Source organism: Dermochelys coriacea, chromosome 4 (assembly GCF_009764565.3).
Source record: "Dermochelys coriacea isolate rDerCor1 chromosome 4, rDerCor1.pri.v4, whole genome shotgun sequence".
In the NCBI taxonomy this organism is placed as follows: Eukaryota; Metazoa; Chordata; order Testudines; family Dermochelyidae; genus Dermochelys; species Dermochelys coriacea.
Window position 1 is genome coordinate 22,853,255 of NC_050071.1, and position 20,747 is coordinate 22,874,001.

The following is a 20,747-nucleotide window of genomic DNA, read 5'->3' on the forward strand; positions in this document are numbered from 1 at the left end:
TTTTTAGACCTTGAAAGTAAAACCTACTGGGGGGGGGGAGTTGGATCCTTATTACTGTTGTAATTTTAGGACAGTTATTTGAAGTATGGCACTGTTCCTCAGTTCACATACCTTCAGTCTTCTCCCTTTTCTTCAGCCCTGCAGCTATTCATACCTTCTCATTGTTTCCACCCAACCTGAAATATAGTGATGCAGTGTGTAGTTTACACCCAGAAATTCATATGGTTGATATTTTATACTATGTACAGTAGAACATAAACCCCTTTAAAGCTCTTGGCAGACTATCTTGATGTGCTGAGCAGTTTATTTCTCTGATTGTCATCACTATGGTGTATTCATAGTGAGCCAAAAAGATATCTTAGTATTGGGAAGGGTACAGAGAAGGGCAACAAAAACGATTAGGGGTATCGAACGGCTTCCATATGAGGAGAGATTAAAAAGACTGGGACTTTTCAGCATGGTGTGGCTTGCAGGCTGAAAGGCTGTGAACGGCCCATATGGGAGCTACTTGAGCAAATCATTTTAAGGCACCCATGGTTGTAGGGCAGGGGTGACACAGCCCCCTATTAGTGTGAATTGTGCCCTGATGTGTCACATTGCACCTCTGTCTGTACCTTTCCATATACAATGTGTGGATGCATGATGGTTTCTACTGTAGAAGTGCTTTTCACATTGTGGGTTATTTTCTGCTGTTGAATTTTTTTTCTTTTAATTACAACATAAAATATTGTATAATGTATCATAGTATGTTTGCTCCTAAGAGAAGATTTTTATCTGTGTGTGTGTATTTTCCTCTGAATGGAAGAGAGGGTGGAAGGATATGCATGTGCACACACACATATTGACCCTGTTGGAGATAAAACTGGTACTTTAAGCACTAAAAGCACAGCTTTCTACCAAAGGAGTAACTGCATTAGTGGTCTCATTAGTAAGCCTTTGTTGTGCACTGTCCACTGGAGGAGACATAATTCACATATCTGGAGTGTTACTCTTTCAAAGGAAGCCCGTCCCAAATATTTGATGTATATAAGAGTTCAACTCTACATACGAGTTACCACTTGGCAATGACCTCCAAAAAGGGTTGGCAGGAGGGACTGAACCTGGAACTTTCATACCGAAAACACATGCCTCCCCCAAATTCAATCCGTGCTGATGACCCACATGCATTGGGCTATTAGAGTGTCATGTACCCATTTAAAGAAGACAAAATCGCATATAAGGAGGCTACTTTTACCTTTTCCAGCGGTGCTGAACATTAGCAATATTCTGTTTCCATTTGTTTTCCACAAGCTGGCTTCTGACTAGTTCTGTAAATAAAGGCACAGTTAAAACACTTTTAGTAATGTATTTCTTGATGATGACTGATAACCCTGTTTTTTACAGATCAATAAAAGGAACAGATGTATGATACAGCTGTACTGTTTTCTCCATGTTTAAAGGGATTTTTGTCCCTATTGAGCTCCATCATAACTAAGTAACTGTTATAATAAAAATTGAGCCTAAAATTTCCTTTGTGGTTCTCAAAACTTGCTATGGGCTTGCTGTTCCTTGCATCTTACTCATTTCCATCTTTGCCCTTGCAGATTTCACAGAAATCACACTTCTAATGTACTGAAGCATAGTAGTATCTAGGGTACCCTACAATGTTAAGACTTTACCACTCCTAAGTTCTGCAACTTTTACTTGGAGGCTTTTTAAAAAGTTATATTATTTCTTCTTCTTCTTCATCCTGCAGAACTTGTTATTGCAGGCAATACTCATCCTGAGCTGGCCATCTCTGTCTGCTCCTTGCAGCTCTCCATGATTTGAGGGTCACTCTTTCGCTTGCGCTGACTACCTGTTTGGAAATCTTCATCTTCTGAGTAATGTCCTTTCTTTAATTCCTATTCTTATTTTTTATTTGAGACTTATTATTTTAGGATGCTTTATATGAAGGCTGATATTTAATTATATTTTCAATGTATTGTAATTGCATTTTTTTTATATATCTCATAAACAGACAGTGCCAACTAGCTTAGAAAAGTTTTAACTTGGCATAATTTAGTACTAATGAAGTGGACAAGGGTCTCTGGATTTAAAACATTTTTAGAGTCCCCACTCCGTCACTCAAACACATTTTAAAGTAAGAAAGAAAGAAGCAGGATATGTGAATTCAGGACTCTACTATATTTTGTACTGCTATACTAAGCCATCCATATGCCAATGGGGCACAACTTATCATCCCTTTTCCTGGCATTGTGCAGAACACATAATTAGTGATAAACTTAAAAAAATGAAGTGGGGAAAACCACAAGACAAAGCCATTTAGGGGTATTGTGCCATTAAATATATTGACATTTGCCAAATGTAAAAGGTTAAAACAAGTTGCTAACAAGGTTTATTTCAGGTTGCTATGAAGGCATTACAAGCAAATGCACACCTGTTTTAAGAAAAGTTATTTGCTAACTTCTCTTTAAGGGAAATGCTAAATTGTAGTCTCGTTATCTAGTTTGTGTTTTACATTCAGATCCTGATGCTGATCCTGATGCTGACTGTTCTTTAGTAAAGAGCCAATGGGAGCTAGGGGAATGCTGCAGCTCAGAAGACTGGCTAATACCTTGCAGAAATGAGTCACAGATTACCACTGTTTTTCAAAGTAATATGTGATTTTGTTTCCTTTGGTATTAATAGAAGCTAAAAATGAGTATTTAAAAAAATATTAGAGAACTACCTACTGCCCATCGAGTCTAATCAGCATCTGAAAATATTTTCATGTAGTGGGCAGGTTACATATAGAAATCCCCTACACTGTGAAACTCAAAGAAATCTCAGAAATTAGAGATGGGCTAACGGGATTTATCCAGTTCATTCTTCTGACCTCTTTCCAACATAAATCTAACACCTTGGCCTTCCTGATTATGCTCTATTTAATTGTAATGTCTCTTAAAATTATCAGCATGAGCAGGAATACTTGAGAGAGTTATATGTAATCATTTCATTTATCATTAGCTTGAAAGCTTTCTTATTTGTATCATAGTAAGTATCTGCATGGGCTGTTTAGAGTCCATGGAGCTGTAATGCACATTTTTGATTTATTTGATTTGTTACCATCAACGCATGAATCTTTTTAATTTTTAAGATTTCATTTCTTTTCTTTCCTTTTTTTTAAAGGCCCTGTGGAATTCTCCATGTACTGACGGCTCAGTTTACAAACCAATCAGCATCTCATTGGTTCCAACATTATTAAATTAAAAAACAGCATCTGGACACTCTGCGCTTACGGATTTAATTACATATTGATGAATATTAAATGAGCCTCGATTTACCAGTACTTCCGATGTTTACTTAACTTGCAAAATATTACTATTTGATAAGCTTTGCATTATCAAAAATAAGACTTTTTGACTAGATCTGCATTATTAAATTTCTCAATAAATTATCAAGTTATTCATTATCTAAAATAAAACATTATCTAAAATAAAACAATTGTGTACAGCTATGTTATTAAAAATAACAAAGAAATAATAGTCTATTGACCCTTGAATCTCTGAGATGAGAGAACATATTTTAAAAGTCCACAGTCTTATGAAAATGAACCATTAAGTTGGAAAACTTTTATTCTCTGTCTTGTAGCAGTAATAGATGTCCATCAGTAATGAACGCAACAGCAACTCCTTTAAATGCATGATGTATTGGGAACATATTCATTTTCTTGTATAAATAATGGTTTGTAATCTTCAGGTGAAATTCTGCCCACATTTATTCGTATGCAGTGGATTTCCATGAGCGTAAGGGAGGTCAGAATTAATCCACTTGTTTTTTTAAGGAAGCATTAGGCCATATCCTTTAGGGTACAGAGTACTCTTCGCTTGTGTTGAAGTCATTGGAACCATTGTTTTGTTGTCCTTCAATTCTGCGCTTTTTCCTAAGAGTTTCAGTTTACATGAGGCATCTTTTACAGTGCAACTGAAGCTGATGAATGAACTATAAACTGTATTCACTGGCCGTACTTAAGAGATTATACAAAAGTGTATTTGTCTATGTAGACCCCGCAGGTGACTTCTTGGACCCATCCTTAAAAAAAAATCTGTACTCACTAGGCAAAGTTCAAATGAATCCTTTTGAGGTTTTTTTAACCAAAGAAATCAACATAAGGTAACACAGTTAAACCCAAACCTTCTCCCCAGGCTTGGCTGCTCCTAAACTTCCTGACGTAGGGCTATCTGGCTTTACTATAACTTGGATTGTCTTTTATCCCCACAGAGAGCCATTCCTACTTCCCTAATAACCAGGTTGACTAGCGAAAAAACTCTTAATGCTTTCCAATCATCACCTGCTACCTGGATGACTATTCATATTTGTGTTGCCATAGTGTCTAGGGACCCTAGTCATAGACCAAGACCCCATTGTACTAGGCATTGATGTGGAGTTACAGACAAATTCTGTCATCTTGTTACAGTATCATTATAATGACCATAGCGTATATGAGGAAAATGTTTATTGAACATCAGCTATTGTTTAGCCTCTGGAATCTTGAATTTGAAAAATTAGCATTTTAAACTTGAATTAATAAAAATCACCTTTTGGCTTTAAAGGTGCCTGAAATGAGTTTTAAAAAAAAATTTCCAAAATAATATGACTGTTCTATATAATCGATTATGTTAACTGACTTGTATATATGATCACTGTAATACAGGTGACAATATTTATCAATTCTTATCTTTTATGTTGGTTAGCTGCTTTTCTGATCCCTGGACTCTCAGGATCATCTTTTAGGCAAGAGTTTTGCTCCAGGATCTACTAACACAGACCCCCCCCGTACCCAAGTGGAGACCAGTGGGATTATACATCATTTATACGGAGTGAGTTATTGCTCACTCGCTCTCTCTCTCTCTCTCATATACTCATGTACACACCCATCAAATTCAATTTAGAAGGTTTGTCTGTTATCACAATACTTGTCCATATGCTGCATAGGATGGGAGAAGCACAGCACTTCACTTGAATCAAGATATAAATGGTGAAATCCTTGCCCCATTGAAGTTGGTGGAAAAACTCTGATTTCACTGAGGCCAAGATTTCACATCAAAATATTAATGTTTTAACTTATGAGTAAGTATCATTTATATTCTTTTTACTGTTAGTTTAGTTCTGGGACAAATAATTATCTTTGTGGAGCATCTGAAGATCAATAGGATTATTACATAAATGTTAAACTAACTTATTTTGCTTCAAGAACCGAATAAGCCACAAGTACACGATAAATCAAGACCATTGAACTGATCACCTAGAGATTGACACTTCTCTTTTGAACTTCCTCTTCTCTTTTGCTGTTGTCACTTGTTTTCTCGAGTTCATTCTTATTTCCTTTTCTAGTCTCACTCCCCTTTGTAGTCGTCATGGGAATACAATTATTGCAGCTCCATTCCCTTTTATTCTTTGCCGTGCTTTTTTCATACTTACCATGTTTCTCATGCCACAAACACTAGCCCATGCAGAAGAAGAATACCTAGAAGAAGAAAAGAGTGGTGGTCATTGCAGTGATTTGGCAATTGGGTTTGTGTTCTGCCTTAAAACAGTAAGGAGAACTTCTGAGTGGAAACAGATGTGAATCAGCAAGTACAATAAATCGGAGAAGATTTTGGAAAGTAACCCATTTTTAATTTAGGGTTCCAATAATAAAATAAAGTAGTGTTTCCTAGAATATAGTCTCATTTTACCTGTGTGCGATCTACAGTCCTGATATGCAGCAGCTTTTGCAAGGTATAACTTCCAGTAAAAGATTTTTTTTTTTTTAAGGACAGCAAATCCCGTTTACATGTTGAACTATCATTTCCAAAACTATTATGGTGGAGGGCATGATCTTTGTGAATGTCATTACAATGCAAAGTTGGGCATGACATTTGAGCCTTGATGGAGTAATAAGCGCAAGTAACATATTTTCAACCCTATCCAGAAGTCACCCAACTCCTCCAATACATTTAAACTTTTATCCTTTAATTTTTACTTTGTTTTTCCCGAATTTCATATCTGAGTATAAACCAATGAGAAACTATTCATGTTCATGTTTTGCCCAGATGTCTTCTGTTACTCTTAAGTTCAAGACAAAGCCGTTCTGCAAAAATCATGGTTGACATGAGTGGTATTCCAGCCAGCTTCTAGGGTACACAATCAGATATCTTCACCTAAGTCAGAGTAACAACAATAATAAATTAAACAGATAGAAACGTCTCAAAAACTCTCTTGAATCTTAGTAAGCACAAAAGGCTCTTGATCTATAAAATTGCTTTTAACATAAGAACAGATTAATTTGTGCCTTTCTTAAGGCTTGTTTTGATGCGGTAACTGTTGATACAAAAGTAAAATTCTGATGTCATTCCATATTAGATTCCCCTCTTCTTATTACAGAGAATTAAGCAAGAAAACGTATTGATGTAACAGTTCATTTGCATTATTATGGAAACATAAAGCAATACAAAAACTCATAATTGCTGTAAAAATTAGCTCTTCTGATTGTATATGAGCATTTTCCCCAGTCCTGAGAACAATTACCTTTAAAAAACACACACAAATGTGGCATGATAACCTTAACTTGTTGCAGCATTCTGTCCACTGATGATGAACAATATTGCTAGTAGTAATAATTTGTACTTGCATTCAGCTAACACATTAAACAAGGTTTCAGAGTAGCAGCCGTGTTAGTCTGTATTCGCAAAAAGAAAAGGAGTACTTGTGGCACCTTAGAGACTAACAAATTTATTAGAGCATAAGCTTTCGTGAGCTACAGCTCACTTCATCGGATGCATTTCTGTTTTTGAAGCTTTTTGGTTGAAGTATAGCCACTCTTAGGTCTGTGATCGAGTGACCAGAGAGATTGAAGTGTTCTCCAACTGGTTTTTGAATGTTATAATTCTTGACGTCTGATTTGTGTCCATTCATTCTTTTACGTAGAGACTGTCCAGTTTGGCCAATGTACATGGCAGAGGGGCATTGCTGGCACATGATGGCATATATCACATTGGTAGATGCGCAGGTGAACGAGCCTCTGATTGTGTGGCTGATGTGATTAGGCCCTATGATGGTATCCCCTGAATAGATATGTGGACAGAGTTGGCAACGGGCTTTGTTGCAAGGATAGGTTCCTGGGTTAGTGGTTCTGTTGTGTGGTGTGTGGTTGCTGGTGAGTATTTGCTTCAAAAACAAAAGCTCCAAAAACAGACTCCAACGAGAGACTGCTGAATTGGAATTAATTTGCAAACTGGATACAATTAACTTAGGCTTGAATAGAGACTGGGAATGGATGAGTCATTACACAAAGTAAAACTATTTCCCCATGGTATTTCTCCCTCCCACCCCACCCCCCACTGTTCCTCTGATATTCTTGTTAACTGCTGGAATTAGCCTACCTTGCTTGTCACCATGAAAGGTTTTCCTCCTTCCCCCCCCCCTGCTGCTGGTGATGGCTTATCTTAAGTGATCACTCTCCTTACAGTGTGTATGATAAACCCATTGTTTCATGTTCTCTGTGTGTGTGTATATAAATCTCTCCTCTGTTTTTTCCACCAAATGCATCCGATGAAGTGAGCTGTAGCTCACGAAAGCTTATGCTCTAATAAATTTGTTAGTCTCTAAGGTGCCACCAGTACTCCTTTTCTTTTTACATTAAACAAGCTGTCTGGGTATTTTTCATTTGCATCATATTTTCACATTTTGTCTTCTATTCTGTGATATATTTTCCTCCTCCCATCTTATATCTCTATGTACATGCCACCATTTAGCAGCTCACAAAGAGGAGCAAATGAAAAGTGGGTCCCTGAGTAGTCATAGAACTGTAAACTGCTCCAAGTACAAAAATTAACAGAGCTGGGAAAACCAGGAAGGAACAAGTACCCTGGGTCATGCTCTTGTCTTGGTCTCTGTGTAGACAAACAAATCCCTTTGAGGCTTGTGAGAGGAATGCTCGTGGGCCAGTTTTCTTATGAGTAGGACTGCAGGTTTGTCATGGTGGGGAAAAAAGTCAGAGATAGATAAATGGGGAAAATCTATTTTTCTGTGACTCAACCTGCAGTTGCAGCTTCCAGGGCTCATGTTTGTCGGGCCTGGGCCGCCCCACTCTGGGTCGCAATGCAGCTCAAGTTTGACCTGCCCAACCCTCCATCATGACTGTGCAGAGGACCAAACTTGCACAGTGTTGCAATCCTGCACTACGGGTCACATGCCCAGAGCCGGGCTGTAGGCCCAGCCCTGAGGGACAGCGAAGTCACAGGAGCAACATCTGCAGGCGGGACACAAGAGGTGCCCTTGCAGGATGACAGCAAGATGGGCTCACTCCCTCAGCTCCCTGAATCTCTTCTCTGCACCAGGCCAGGATTGGGTTGCAGTGCTGAGGGCAAAGGCTGCTGCTGTGTATGGTTGCTGTCCACCTGGTGAGATGAGAGCATTTTTTGTTTTAAAAAACGAGGGAGCAATTGCGGTCAATTAGTAACCCATGGTTTTATTACATTTACTGTGGCTCCTCTGATTTTTTTGATTAAAGAAAAATTACTGTGACAAATCTACTTATAAAAACACCTCTGGTGTGACAAAGAGGAAATTGTCATAAGTGGCCTTGAAGAAGTGGCATGGGTTTATGTAGCAAGCCTATCGTGCTGTTTCTGGATACTTTCTATAAGAGCAGGGATCTCCCCGCCCCACCATGTTCTTCTCCAAAGTTTGCCTTCGCCACAGTGCAATGTAGCCTGCTATTTGTGAGACAGTTTCCCCTTCCACTCCAGAGGTGGCTGCATTCATTTGGCTGTATGTATAGTTTTGTGTAAATTCCTTCAGGATTAATTTAATGTAACTATAAATCTATGCTTTTCTACTATTGGAATTCTTAAGAGCTAAAGCTGGGTATTTGTGTTAGACAAGCAACTCCAAATTATATATAGAATCAGAGACCTCATTTTTAATTAATTTAAGGATGACTATCCACCATCGACATTGCAATAAATACCATCTTAAGTACCCTAGCTTGTGCTCAAAGAGGTGATTATTCCACACCCACGTTCGCCATGTTAGTCCTGCCATCGTCCTCAACAATCACCATCCAGGTGTTCCAAAAGTTTTAGATATGCTCTTTTGTGCCATAGAAATCTGTGACTGCTTTCTTAGTCCGGTGATTTACAGGGGCAGAACAGCAATAACTTAAGTCATACGTTTTCCTTTTTCTTCCGTGTTACATTTTAGGAGCATAATATTAAACAACTGCAGTAAAATTTAGTTATATTTTTCTGTTTGATAACTTGACATTTATAAGAAAACTGACATTTCCATTCTTTAGCAGACATCCTGCACATTTTATATGATCCACAAAGAAACACTTGGGAAAGAACTTGATTGTGTGATGCTTTCATGCCAAACAGTCAGCTGATACATTCCTTGAAGTCTGTGTTATTTTATTTATCCTCTGACATTATCTAAGTGGTTAATGTGTATAATTATGTGAAATTAGATTGGAACTTTAATCATAAATGTAATAGTGCTTATGTTCTCAGTTAGCAGTAGTGATTTAGATAGGCTGTAATGTAACAAAAAAGAAATCTCAGCCAATTTGGTCAAAGTATAGGTCTTGCAAAAGAAGAGTTGTGTAAAGAGAGGTTTAGTAAATCTTTCATGAGTGTTGTCATCTTGTTTTTGTTAATCCACTGGATCTCTCTCAACCTTCTCCGTACCCACTTAAAGCAAAATTCTTGTCATCACCATTCCACAACACTTCCATTAACTTCAGTGGGAACTTTGCAAGACTACGGCAAGCAGGATTTACCCCCAAATCATAAATTCTGTAGACTCCAGTACCAAAGGTTAGAATGGGCCAGATAAAACATTAGCTGCTACTATATCTAGAATCATACACAGTAATATATAGCCATCGCCTTAAGTACATTTCATATTAACATACAAGTTTCATGATAACTTCCATTGTTGTATGCACTTTCGATATAGCTGTGTTTGTCCCAGGATATTTGGAAGACATGATTAGGGCTGTGGAGGACGAATACTTGAGAGTCCCACTTCATTCTTTCTTTCTTTGTTTTCAACTGCTGCTTTATTTTTTTCTCTTTCCTCAGAGGGAGATGGTCAGAATGTAAAGATTATTACTGTTCTCTTTCCACCATTTCTTCTTGCTGCTGCTTTGAGTAATTTTTCTTTCGGGGTGGTGGAGTGGAAGGAATGGATGGAATGTGGCCTCGGTAGATTCATGTCAGATATTTTTGGCGTTTGATTAGTTCTATTGTACAAACATCTTTGTGCAACCTTATCAATATATCTTAGTCCAGATTTGAGATATACTTATTCTTCCAGTCCTGGGTATCCTTTCCCTAATCACTGCTGCTGTAGCAAATTCTGAGGTGATTCTGTGTTTTAAGAATAATCCCTGAGGAGAAATTATACTAAAACCTTCAAAATTACCTTTCCTTTTATACCTAGGATCTAATCCTTGTATACAGGATGGAGTAAAAATGCTGGTATAATATTTGTGCTGTCTGGCACCCTATAATGATTTCATCTCAAAGGAGTGTTTCTACTTTACTTTTATAAAACCCTATAGCTTATTCCTTGTATTAGACCCAAGAAATAATCACTTATTATTTTGGAACGCAGTGGGGAGAGGCATAGTAGCTTAGCCAAGGTCATGAACAGGATGCTGTTGTGTAGTGTGAATTTCAGGTCTGGCTTCCTAAAAACAGGCATTCATTTCCTGACTCTGGTTTTTCCCTTTCCTCTGGCAGTATTTTCCAAATGTCACTTGCAATGTTAGAATTCTTCAGCAGACGCTTGAAGCTATGTTTACTAGTACAAGAAAGCTGGCATCCATGCCGTCATGAATCTTCAGTTTGTTGATGGTTAAACAATTTATTCATAGAATGGGCAGGGAGCATTTGAATAACACTGTGGAATTTGAATGCAATGTTGAATATATGAATAGCCATATGATTTTTTTAGAATTCCTAACTATAATATAATACCAGTAGACGCAATGCATAACATGAGCCAAATTCATAACTGCTGTTTGCAAATTTATTGGGAGAGTTCCACTGACTGAAATTTGTTATAGCTGTTTACCACAGTGGTGAATTTTAGCCCAATGTTTTTTAAAATACATCCATTCATCCATGAGCCCTAGAATTCTGGATAGCATCCACTTTTCACTCTTAATTTATTTTAAGTGTGATTCCATGGTAGTCATTGTCATTCTAAAAATGAATCTATCATTTTGGTGAATATTGTCTGTCTTACAGACAAATTATATAGCTATTACACACACAGGTTGTTTGTGTTTTATAATACTAAGAGAAAGTGCTTGGGTAGGTAAATGTGGGAGCCTTTTTTACCTACCATAAGTAGAAGGGGGAAGAGCACTTAACTGGTTTTCTTCACTATTTAATGCTGTTATTTCTCTCTCTTCTCTGCCAGTCTTGCATCTCTTGTTACCAATTTTGCAACTACATCTTCTGTTGGGAATCTTTTGATGCTTTCTTAGTGGTATGGTTTATGTTCTTACTCATTATTTTCCCCTGATATTCCTTTTCTGTTCTCCTTTTATCTTGCAGTATTCTTTTTATTCTTTCTCTCCCACATCTCAGTCCCATTTGCCTCATAATTTACTTCTCTTTCCTATAACACAATTTTTATCACTCTGAAAGCATGTTTTTCAAAAAAAAACCCACCAAGCACTAGAAAATCATGGTTTTTTTTCTTTTAATTCCTATTTTTCTAGATCTTGTTTCTTGTTTGGGTTGATGGGGGAGGGAGGAGATTAAAGATATTTGAAATAAAGTATCCTTACGGAATGGTCCAAAAGAATTGAAAAGAATCATAGAAATGTAGGACTCAAAGGGTCATCTAGCCAAATTGCCTGCACTGAGGCAGAACTAAGTATTACCTAGACACCCTGACACCCCGGTGTTTGTCTAACCAGATCTTAAAAAACTCCAGTGACTGAGACTCCACAACCTCCCTAGAAAATTTGTTCCAGTTCTTAACTACCCTTACAGTTACGAAGCTTTTCTTAATAGCTAATGTCAATCTCCTTACTGCAATATAAGCCCAATACTTCTTGTCCTGTCCTCGGTGATTAAGGAGAACAATTTATCCTCTTCTTCTTTATAACAAACTTTTACATACTTGAAAACTATTATGTCCTCCCTTAGTCTTCTCTTCTCCAAGCTAAACAAACTTTCCTCACAGGTCACGTTTTGTAGACCTTTAATCATTTTTGTGGCTCTTCTCTGGACTCTCTCGTTTGTCCAAATCTTTCCTGAAATGCAGTGCCCAGAAGTAGACACAGTATTCCAGCTGAGGCTTATTAGTGTTTAGTAGAGAGGAAGAATGACTTCTTGTCTCTTGTTTACAACACTCCAGGTAATGTATCCTAGAACGATGCTTGTGAGTTTTATTTGTTGTTGTTTTTCTTTCCCAGTGTCTTTCCTAGACAGTCATTTCCCTTTTTTTTAATTTGTGCAATTGATTGTTCCTTTCTAAATGTAGTACTTTGCATTTCTTCAGTTTGTCAAGATAATTTTGAATTCTAATCCTGTCATCCAAAACCCTTGCAACCCCTCCTAGCTTGGTATTGTCCGCGCATTCTGAGTGTACTTTCTATGCCTTCACCCAAATATGCCCTTTCAGTTCAATTATAAACCATTGATAACTACTCTCAGAGTAGTTTTCCAGCCAGTTGTGCATCCACATTATGGTAGGTTAATCTAGACTATATTTCTCTCGTTTGTTAATGAGAAGTTCATGTGAAACAGTATTATTTATTTGGCATATGCAGTCCAGTCAAGAAAAGTCACAGTGTTCTTATCAACAATGTTCAAGGCACGAAGACCCCCAGGAAGTCAAGTCATTTTGTAGTCCTCAACAGTGTGTGTCATGGTCTCTAAAACGCCATTGAAATTCCACTGCAGCATAAATTCTGTGTCCAGTATGAAACCGATTCAGAAGGCTCCCTTGCCTTCGCAGTAAGTCAAACCTGGGTTGACGTTGAGTGGGGTCCAATGAAGCTCGCCCTGCATCCTCTATTGTAAATCTCTCACCCAGTAAACTTATCCACAATGGGAGATGTGAGGGCAGATGACCATGCTGTGCATTAAACAAGTCTTTATCAATAAATGTGGCATATCACAATTTCTTCACAAACTTTGCTGTGCTTTCCCTTCTGTGAACACTGGGCGGAGCAATATTTCAGAGACAGTATCAAAACCCTTACTAAGGTGAAGATATGACCTCATCTGCTTCATCCCCATCCACAGGCTTGTTAACCTGTTAAAGGAGGATATTAGGTTGGTTTTTTACATGTTTTGTTATTGATAAATCCATGTTGACTCTTACTTATTACCTTGTTTTCTTCTGTATGCTTACAAATTGATTATTTTATTTGCTCCATTATCTTTCTGGCTCCCAAAGTTAAGCTGATGGGTCTCTGCTGACTTGAAGATATCTAAGTAATTCTTAACTTGGGGTTTTTTTTTCATATTTTAGCTGGGCAAATCCTACCCCATTTACACTGATATTCACTATGTTAGTTGTCCAATCACTGCAAACTTTTTTGGTGAAAACTGAAACAAAAAAGGATATTTGGCTTTGGCTATTGCTGCTTTTTCTGTTGTCTTTCCCTCTTTATTTAGTAATGGGTCTACTCTATCCCTGGTCTTCCTCTTGCTTCTCATGTAGTTGTAAAACTGCTTTATTGTTACTCTTTATATCCTTAGCTAATTTAACCTCATTTTGTGCCTTTGCCCCTACATACTTGTGGTGTTTTTGTTTTTTTTTCCTTTTGTGATGGTTGTTTAACATTCTTCATTTGTAATGAGATCTAGTTTCCACTTCTTCTATGACTCTTTTGTGTTTCAGGTCATTGAAGATCTCCTGGTTAAGTCAGGTGGCCCCTTATCTTTTCTATGGATTCATGTAGTTTGCTCTTGTGCCTTCAGTAATGTCTCATTAAAATACTGCCAAGTCTCCTGAACTTTTTTTCCCTTAGACTTTCTTCTCATGGGATCTTACCTACCAGTTCTCTGAATTTGCTAAGCTCAGACTTCTTTAAGTCCATTTTCTTTATTTCACTGTTTTCCCTCTTACCAATCCTTAGAATCATAAACACTTACTGTTTCATGATCACTTTCAGTGAACTTTCTGTGAATTAAAATACTAAAATATTGCACCAAAACCTACAGAAAGGATATCATTCTTTGTTGAATTCTGTAGATTTTAGTGTAATAGCTAGAAAATCCTATTAAGTTTATATAGAACCCTATTGGTTTTCTCTTATTACATTTTATAGGACAATCCTATAAAGGTTAGTTTTCCCCTTAGCCCTTTTCCACTTCTTTGGCTACAATTCTCTATTCTGTTTTTAACCTCGTTCTCAAAATATTTTTTTTTAAATCCCTCTCTCACAAAATGCACATTAAAAATTGACCATCCCTTTTGTGCAAACTTTATCTAACGGCTTCAAAACAAAACCAGAAACGTTGCCCTTTGTGATGTGAGAACTCTGTCTCTCCCTCTCACACCTAGCTAAAGCAATCATATGAAGAATTTATTTTCCTACTTGGCTAGAAAGCAAATATCCATTGAACAATTTTTTGCGGCTTTAATAGTAATATAGTTTTTTCCTCTGCAAACATTAGGGCAGGAAGGAAAGGCTCACTGTCTACCAAGAAAATAAAAAAGGGAAAACAAAGGCCTTGCAGCAGGTGTCAATTCCAAACTGAAAAAGGAGCAGGGGGAGGGAGGGAGGGAGGGATTATTGTCTTTGTTGAATTGTACTGTGATTTAATTAAGGACAGTGCTTTCTTTTTAAAATATTTTTAAGCATTAGGGTTAGACTGATATTCTGTTCCCTGATTGGTTTTGTTTTGTTTTAGAAGACTTAACGCTTGCTAGGCTGTAGAGTTGTTTTAGTTCTACCAGGGGCTTTGGAGCTTCCTAAACAGTTTTTTACCAGCATTATACAGCATTATGGTTTCTCGGTACTGGCTGCCAAGTATGTTTTCCAATTGACTCTCAAGGTCATTTGTGCTGAACTCAGCCATCCAGCTGTTGCTTTTTATTTAACCAATGAGAGAACCTGCTGCACTATTTATCTCTTCCTTATGGGAGCAAATGCCAACATGGTTATGTTCTCAAAACATACTGTTTGACACCAGATAGAAATGTCTTGCCCACCCAACAGTGATAGAATCTCTGTGGAAACAGAGTGTAACTAAGTGAAGCATTAGGTTGGTTAGCCACTGCATTGGTTTGGGAATTTCTTTTGTTCACATGTCTCTAGTTAAGAGTCCATATTGGATGAATGTATACACCCAGAATTAGGGAAATCCCTCAGTCCACTATTTTCTTGTGATGCTTTGTGTGAAAATGGTGGTTTATAAACTACAATTGGAATATAATGTTGTTGTGAGTGAGCATTTCTGAACAAATCTAACTGGAACTCCATAACGTTTATGTTGCACAGGTGATTTGCAGTACTTTTCTTAACATATTTAATGACTTTTCTATGGCACTCATCACCATGCTGTCTGAGTACAGAATCTCTTTAAATATTGAATATGCCACACACAAATAGAAAATCATACGGCAAGTGTCTTGAAATTATAGTCACTGATCATGGGAAGAATCATCGACTTGACACATTGCTCCTCACTAAACCTGAACAGCACAACTGTAAGACCAAATCTTCCAGTCCTTCTCACTGTGTGTGTATATACCTGACAAAACTCCCCTGAAGTAAGGACTATAGAATTTGACTTAGAGACTAAAGGCATCATTTCTTTTCTGTCAGTCTTTTCTTCAGTGTCAGAAACTCACATCTGCTCTACTTCTTTCTTGTAGTATTCTGTCAGTTGTTTCTCTAACCGTCAGGTTGTAAGAAATGAATATAATGCTCTGCTTTTACTCTTGGTAAATTTAATTACTCTCTGACTAGTGCCAATATTTCTGCATAAGCACAAAAACCATGTTCTGATACTTGAGGCCACGTGTTGGAAAGCCACTCAGCATGTTACTGAATTGAGATGACTGATTATTGCAGGACCAAACCAAAATGCTATTAAATAAACCTGGAAGAGCATATATATTGATCTCCATTGAGTATTTAACATGGCAGGATACAGTACTCCTTCAGAAGATGCTTCTATGAAGACCAAAGGCTTAAAGTTACAGAAAGCACGAAGCCATTCTGAAACCCCTGCATTGTTGTCTGTAGATTCTTTACCTAATGACAGGTTTCAGAGTAGCAGCTGTGTTAGTCTGTATTTGCAAGAAGAAAAGGAGTACTTGTGGCACCTTAGAGACTAACAAATTTATTTGAGCATAAGCTTTCGTGAGCTACAGCTCACTTCATCGGATGCATTTATGAATGAAGTGAGCTGTAGCTCACGAAAGCTTATGCTCAAATAAATTTTAGTCTCTAAGGTGCCACAAGTACTCCTTTTGTTCTTGAGATTCTTTACCGTATGTCAGAGGAGGCATTCTGGTCTTTCTGATTTTCTTAGCCAGCAGCAGGAGGGAAAACCTTTTAACAAGAATTTACAAAATACAAAGAAAGTTTAGATTTCATTGCTGGAGAAAGTTTAGATTTCAGAAGTGTGGAAATGACAACACGACACTATTGCTCAGTTTAGGTCTCTGGTACAGTGCCCTGAGTTACCATAGCACATTAAGGTGAGTTTTATACAACAAAAAGCAATTCTCATGCTCCTTCTTATGCACCTTGACATTTTAATTTTGAACTTATGGTATTTTTACCAAACATATTGATTGATTTCTCATCAGAGATCTCTCCATAATATGTAGTTTGTCTGCAGGTGATATATTGATGGAATAACACCATGACACTTCCCATTATGGATGCTTTCTGTGATCAAAATGCTATTAAACTGGTATCTTTCCTAGATATCTCCATCACTGACATTGGGCCACTGTATTTAGATAGCTTGAAAACTTATATGAAAATATATATGACTGACAGCATCTAAAGGAGGTTGTTAATGAGGGCAGGACTGCAAGTGCAGAATTTAAGCACATTAGCAGGCAGAAGCAATAATAACAATTTTCATCTGTGGTAAAACCACAGGAACCAAATCCTGTTTATCTTGCAGGAGAAATCTCAGTGAAATCAGTAAGACTGCTTGTGTGAGTTAAGCTGAGCAGGATTTGACACTGAATGAGAAGCAATCACATATTTCAGTAAACATTATGAAATGCAAATCATTTATTAGTCTAGATAACATTAGTGTATTTGTCTTTGTATTAGAAAAGGGAAGTTAAATGAGAGACTAGAATGAATTCTGTATGATGGAATTCATAGCTACATTTCTTTTCTGTCCCAAGAACATATTTATACAGGCTCGGAGTAGCTATTGAACTGCTGTGTTAACTGCAGATTTCCTTCATACATATTGAACCAGCACAGTACTGTTACGGACACAGTAGCCTTTGGCACATGCATAGGCAATTAAAAATAACAATGATAACTGAACATCTTGACACTTTCTCCTGCTATTGTTAGCATTTTTCTCATTCTTCATCTTGCTATTTCTTTAGAAGCAGAATAGTTAACAGCTGTGGCAACAGACATAGCATATTTGGCAGCTGGAAGATCCAGATGCCAGACTCTGGAATTAACCCGTAAACTGTGGTACATAGATTTTTGGGAGCAAAGTTTGGAGCTGTTGCTAGCAGCACTTCTTAACTTTATAAAAACCTCTTGTCACAGGGTGGGTAGCCCCTGCAAATAAAGTAAGTCCAGCTCCCCTGTGTCTGGATAGGTATTCTCATTTGGTGGAGATGCATCTGGGGGCTATAAAGGACCAGGGAGAATCAATGAGTTTGAAGAGATGCAGTTTGTGAGTATCAGTCAGGAAACTGAAGGAGGTCCATGGGTAAAGCTGTAGAGAGCAGAAAGCTCTCTGCAAGCTGTTCCTGGGAAGAGGGAGCAATGGGTTAGGAGACGGCTGTAGACAAAGAGAGCAGTAAGAGGGGTTTGTTGTCCCCGAGCCAGGGGACAAAGGCTTCAGAGGACTGAGACAGGAGGAGCAACAGCAGAAGGAGATGCCTGTTGGCTACAAGCTGGAGAGCTGGTACCAAGGGCCAGAGAGGGCTGAAGGCAGGGCAGCAGAGGAGAGCTTACCTGCTGACATCTCTAGGTGGACCCAGGGAACAATGAGAGTGTCAGGATGATCTCCTAGCAGAAAGCCTGAAGGGTTCCAGCTGGGAAGAGTGAGGTAGCAGTCCAGCTGGGATGACTGTCCTGCCAGAGAGACACAAGAGGAGATATGCTGGGGCTGTGCTGGATAGGTGTGGCATGATGAGGAATGCACTGGGACTGTGCTAGTGAGCTAGGGCATGATGAGGGATGCTAGGACTGTGAGTTGTATATACTGTTTGGACTATGCTAGGGATATTCTGGCCATGGGACATGTTTTGTTATCATGTATTTGCATGGGACTTCTGCAGTAAATGAACCCCACAAGGGCCATATGCACTAAGAAAGACTGGACTGTTGGTGAGGACTCAGGATGAGGGAAACTGAGGCAGACGTGCCTGGCATGCTGATGCCTGCCAAAAGAAGGTGCTCCAGGCAGGGCCCCCCATGACATCTCTACAAGGTCTTTGCTTGGCTTCTGTTCCGAGACTTGTGTAGCTTTCCAGAAATTGGACTGGTTCTAACTATGGCAAGAACTTCATGCCTGTATGACCATAAGCTACTTTTTTTGTCATAAATCTTGATGCTGAAAAATATGTAGCCTAACAAGTTTTTAGAAATGCAGCCCCATAAAAATTCCTCCACAGATCCTTGAAATGGTTCTTTCAGAGCACAAAGGGGTGACTTAAGAGCTATATATACATATGTAGAGATGGGATTGAGCCCCATCTTCAACTGCAAACACATCCCACAGTTCATGGCAGTTCAGATTCAGATCTTTGTGTTTATGGTTTTTTGACTGCTTCTAGAAATATAAGTAGCTTGTTTTCCAGCTCTTTCCCCAGACTGAGGAAATCTCAAACTGAGAAAATCTCACGAGAACCATTCAATGGATTTTGGTATCATCAAATCCCAAGCCCCAGGCCCAGTGTATCCTCAAACCCAAAATGTGATCTGAGCTGAAAACTATCCCCAACCTGATTTTTCTTCTTCAATTGAATGAAACCAACTCAATCCATCTGAAGTCATCTGGACATTAGGTGTCTGGAGAATCCCATGAAGTACTGTACACGTAATTATGGGGCACATTGTGGGGACTCGCCATGCAGTGCTCAGCACAGTGTGGGAAGCTCAATGGTACCTTTGTATTACTCTAATCCCGGGAGTGTTGGTTTGGTACCTGGCAAAAGACAGAGTAGCTGTAGTAGTGCTGCATCTCATGCCTAGGGTTGATCCCTGGCTGTCAGAATGGCTCAGATTGCAGTTCCCTGCCCATGTCCCCTTTTTTCCATGGGCCTGCTCCCCATATCAGGGGTTGCAAGGTGCAGCCCTGCACTACCCTGAGATTCCAGCATGACAAGGTGAAGGAGAAAACTAGCTAACCCAAGTGTAAAGCTGCCTTTTGCCACCACAGCAAAGCAAAAAAAGCTTTAACGGGCATCAGTATCTGTCTCTAGATATAGCCCAATTACCCAGTACACTTACACGCCATTTTCTAATACTTCATTTTACAGGCTGTAAACTATGTATATCCAATGTAATTGTTCTGAAATTGTCTATCAAGCAGGTAAATACTCTTGGATGTATGTGGTTGAGTTCCATTGACTTCACAGGGAGGTATAGATATAAAGACAGAACTTGGACTATAGCAATTTTACGTTTTTCCCCCCTAGAGTAACTGATGATTCAGCTTGAAGACTTATCACTGTGTAGTTTAAAAAATAGGTTTTGTGATGAGGTTCCAACTCAGCAGAGAGAAATAAAAAGATATCCAACCTGTGATTACATAGTATTCCCCTAAAGTAGCTAGCCAAGAATTTGAATTTAATCAAGAGTTACTGCTATAAGATTAAATAAAGTCATAGTAGTGGTAAGTGGAAATGGGGGCCAAAACATGCCACAAAATGTAATCAAGGAAAAACCATTTTCATCTACAGAACACAGTTTGGGTGTCAAATAGCAATTTCAGGATTCTGAGAGTGTGCTGCATTTCCCATATATTAACTTAAGTGATTTTTTCTTAATCGTTTTATTTCAGTGCTTAGAAAAATAATCCACTTTTGACATTGTCTGACTTCTTTTCAGTAATGTGTTATATAAAGCATGGAAATGGCCAGTTAAGAATAATAAATATTTTATTACGTTTACAGTTCTTAAATTAACTTAACAGTATAAACATTCACTTTACCTACAATCTCAAAAAATAACCTGTCTTTATTCATTCCTATAACATTAACTCTGTCCCAAGAGGCAATACATTTATAAAATGTATTTATATCACTTTTACTGTGTAATAATGGTTACATACATGAAGTAATAGAAGAGTATGCATTGATTAATAATGTATGTTGAAACAGTTCATAAATGGTGCCCTGTGGGTCAGAGTTAAGCTTGTCATGGGAAAGTGTAAAGTGTTGATATGTGTTGATCTGGTCTCCGAGTGAATGCCTTTCTTCAGTTAACATAGGAACTGTAATTGTAACATAATATATATAATAATCACCTTAAAACATATTGACATGACCAGTTAACTGTTTTATTTTTGTGTTGGGTTAAATTACTTACTGTGAGG

The 20,747-nt window shown here is 38.1% G+C and overlaps 1 protein-coding gene across 7 annotated transcripts in view; it reads left to right on the forward strand.

The window, feature by feature from the left end:
• CCSER1 (coiled-coil serine rich protein 1) overlaps nucleotides 1-20,747 on the forward strand; it is a 1,112,896-nt gene that overhangs the window by 714,246 nt on the left and 377,903 nt on the right. The window contains exons 10-11 of one of the 7 annotated variants that reach the window (XR_005292660.2): nucleotides 1,736-1,862; nucleotides 3,151-5,821. The exons of 5 other annotated variants lie outside the window; for them this stretch is intronic. Coding sequence is in view for 1 of the 2 variants with exons in the window: in XM_038400042.2 (XP_038255970.1) it covers nucleotides 3,151-3,231 (81 nt within the window). In the remaining variant the exon portion in view is untranslated. Of the gene's footprint in view, nucleotides 1-1,735; nucleotides 1,863-3,150; nucleotides 5,822-20,747 lie in introns of those variants that run through there. One more of the 7 variants, XM_038400042.2, reaches the window with a different exon arrangement.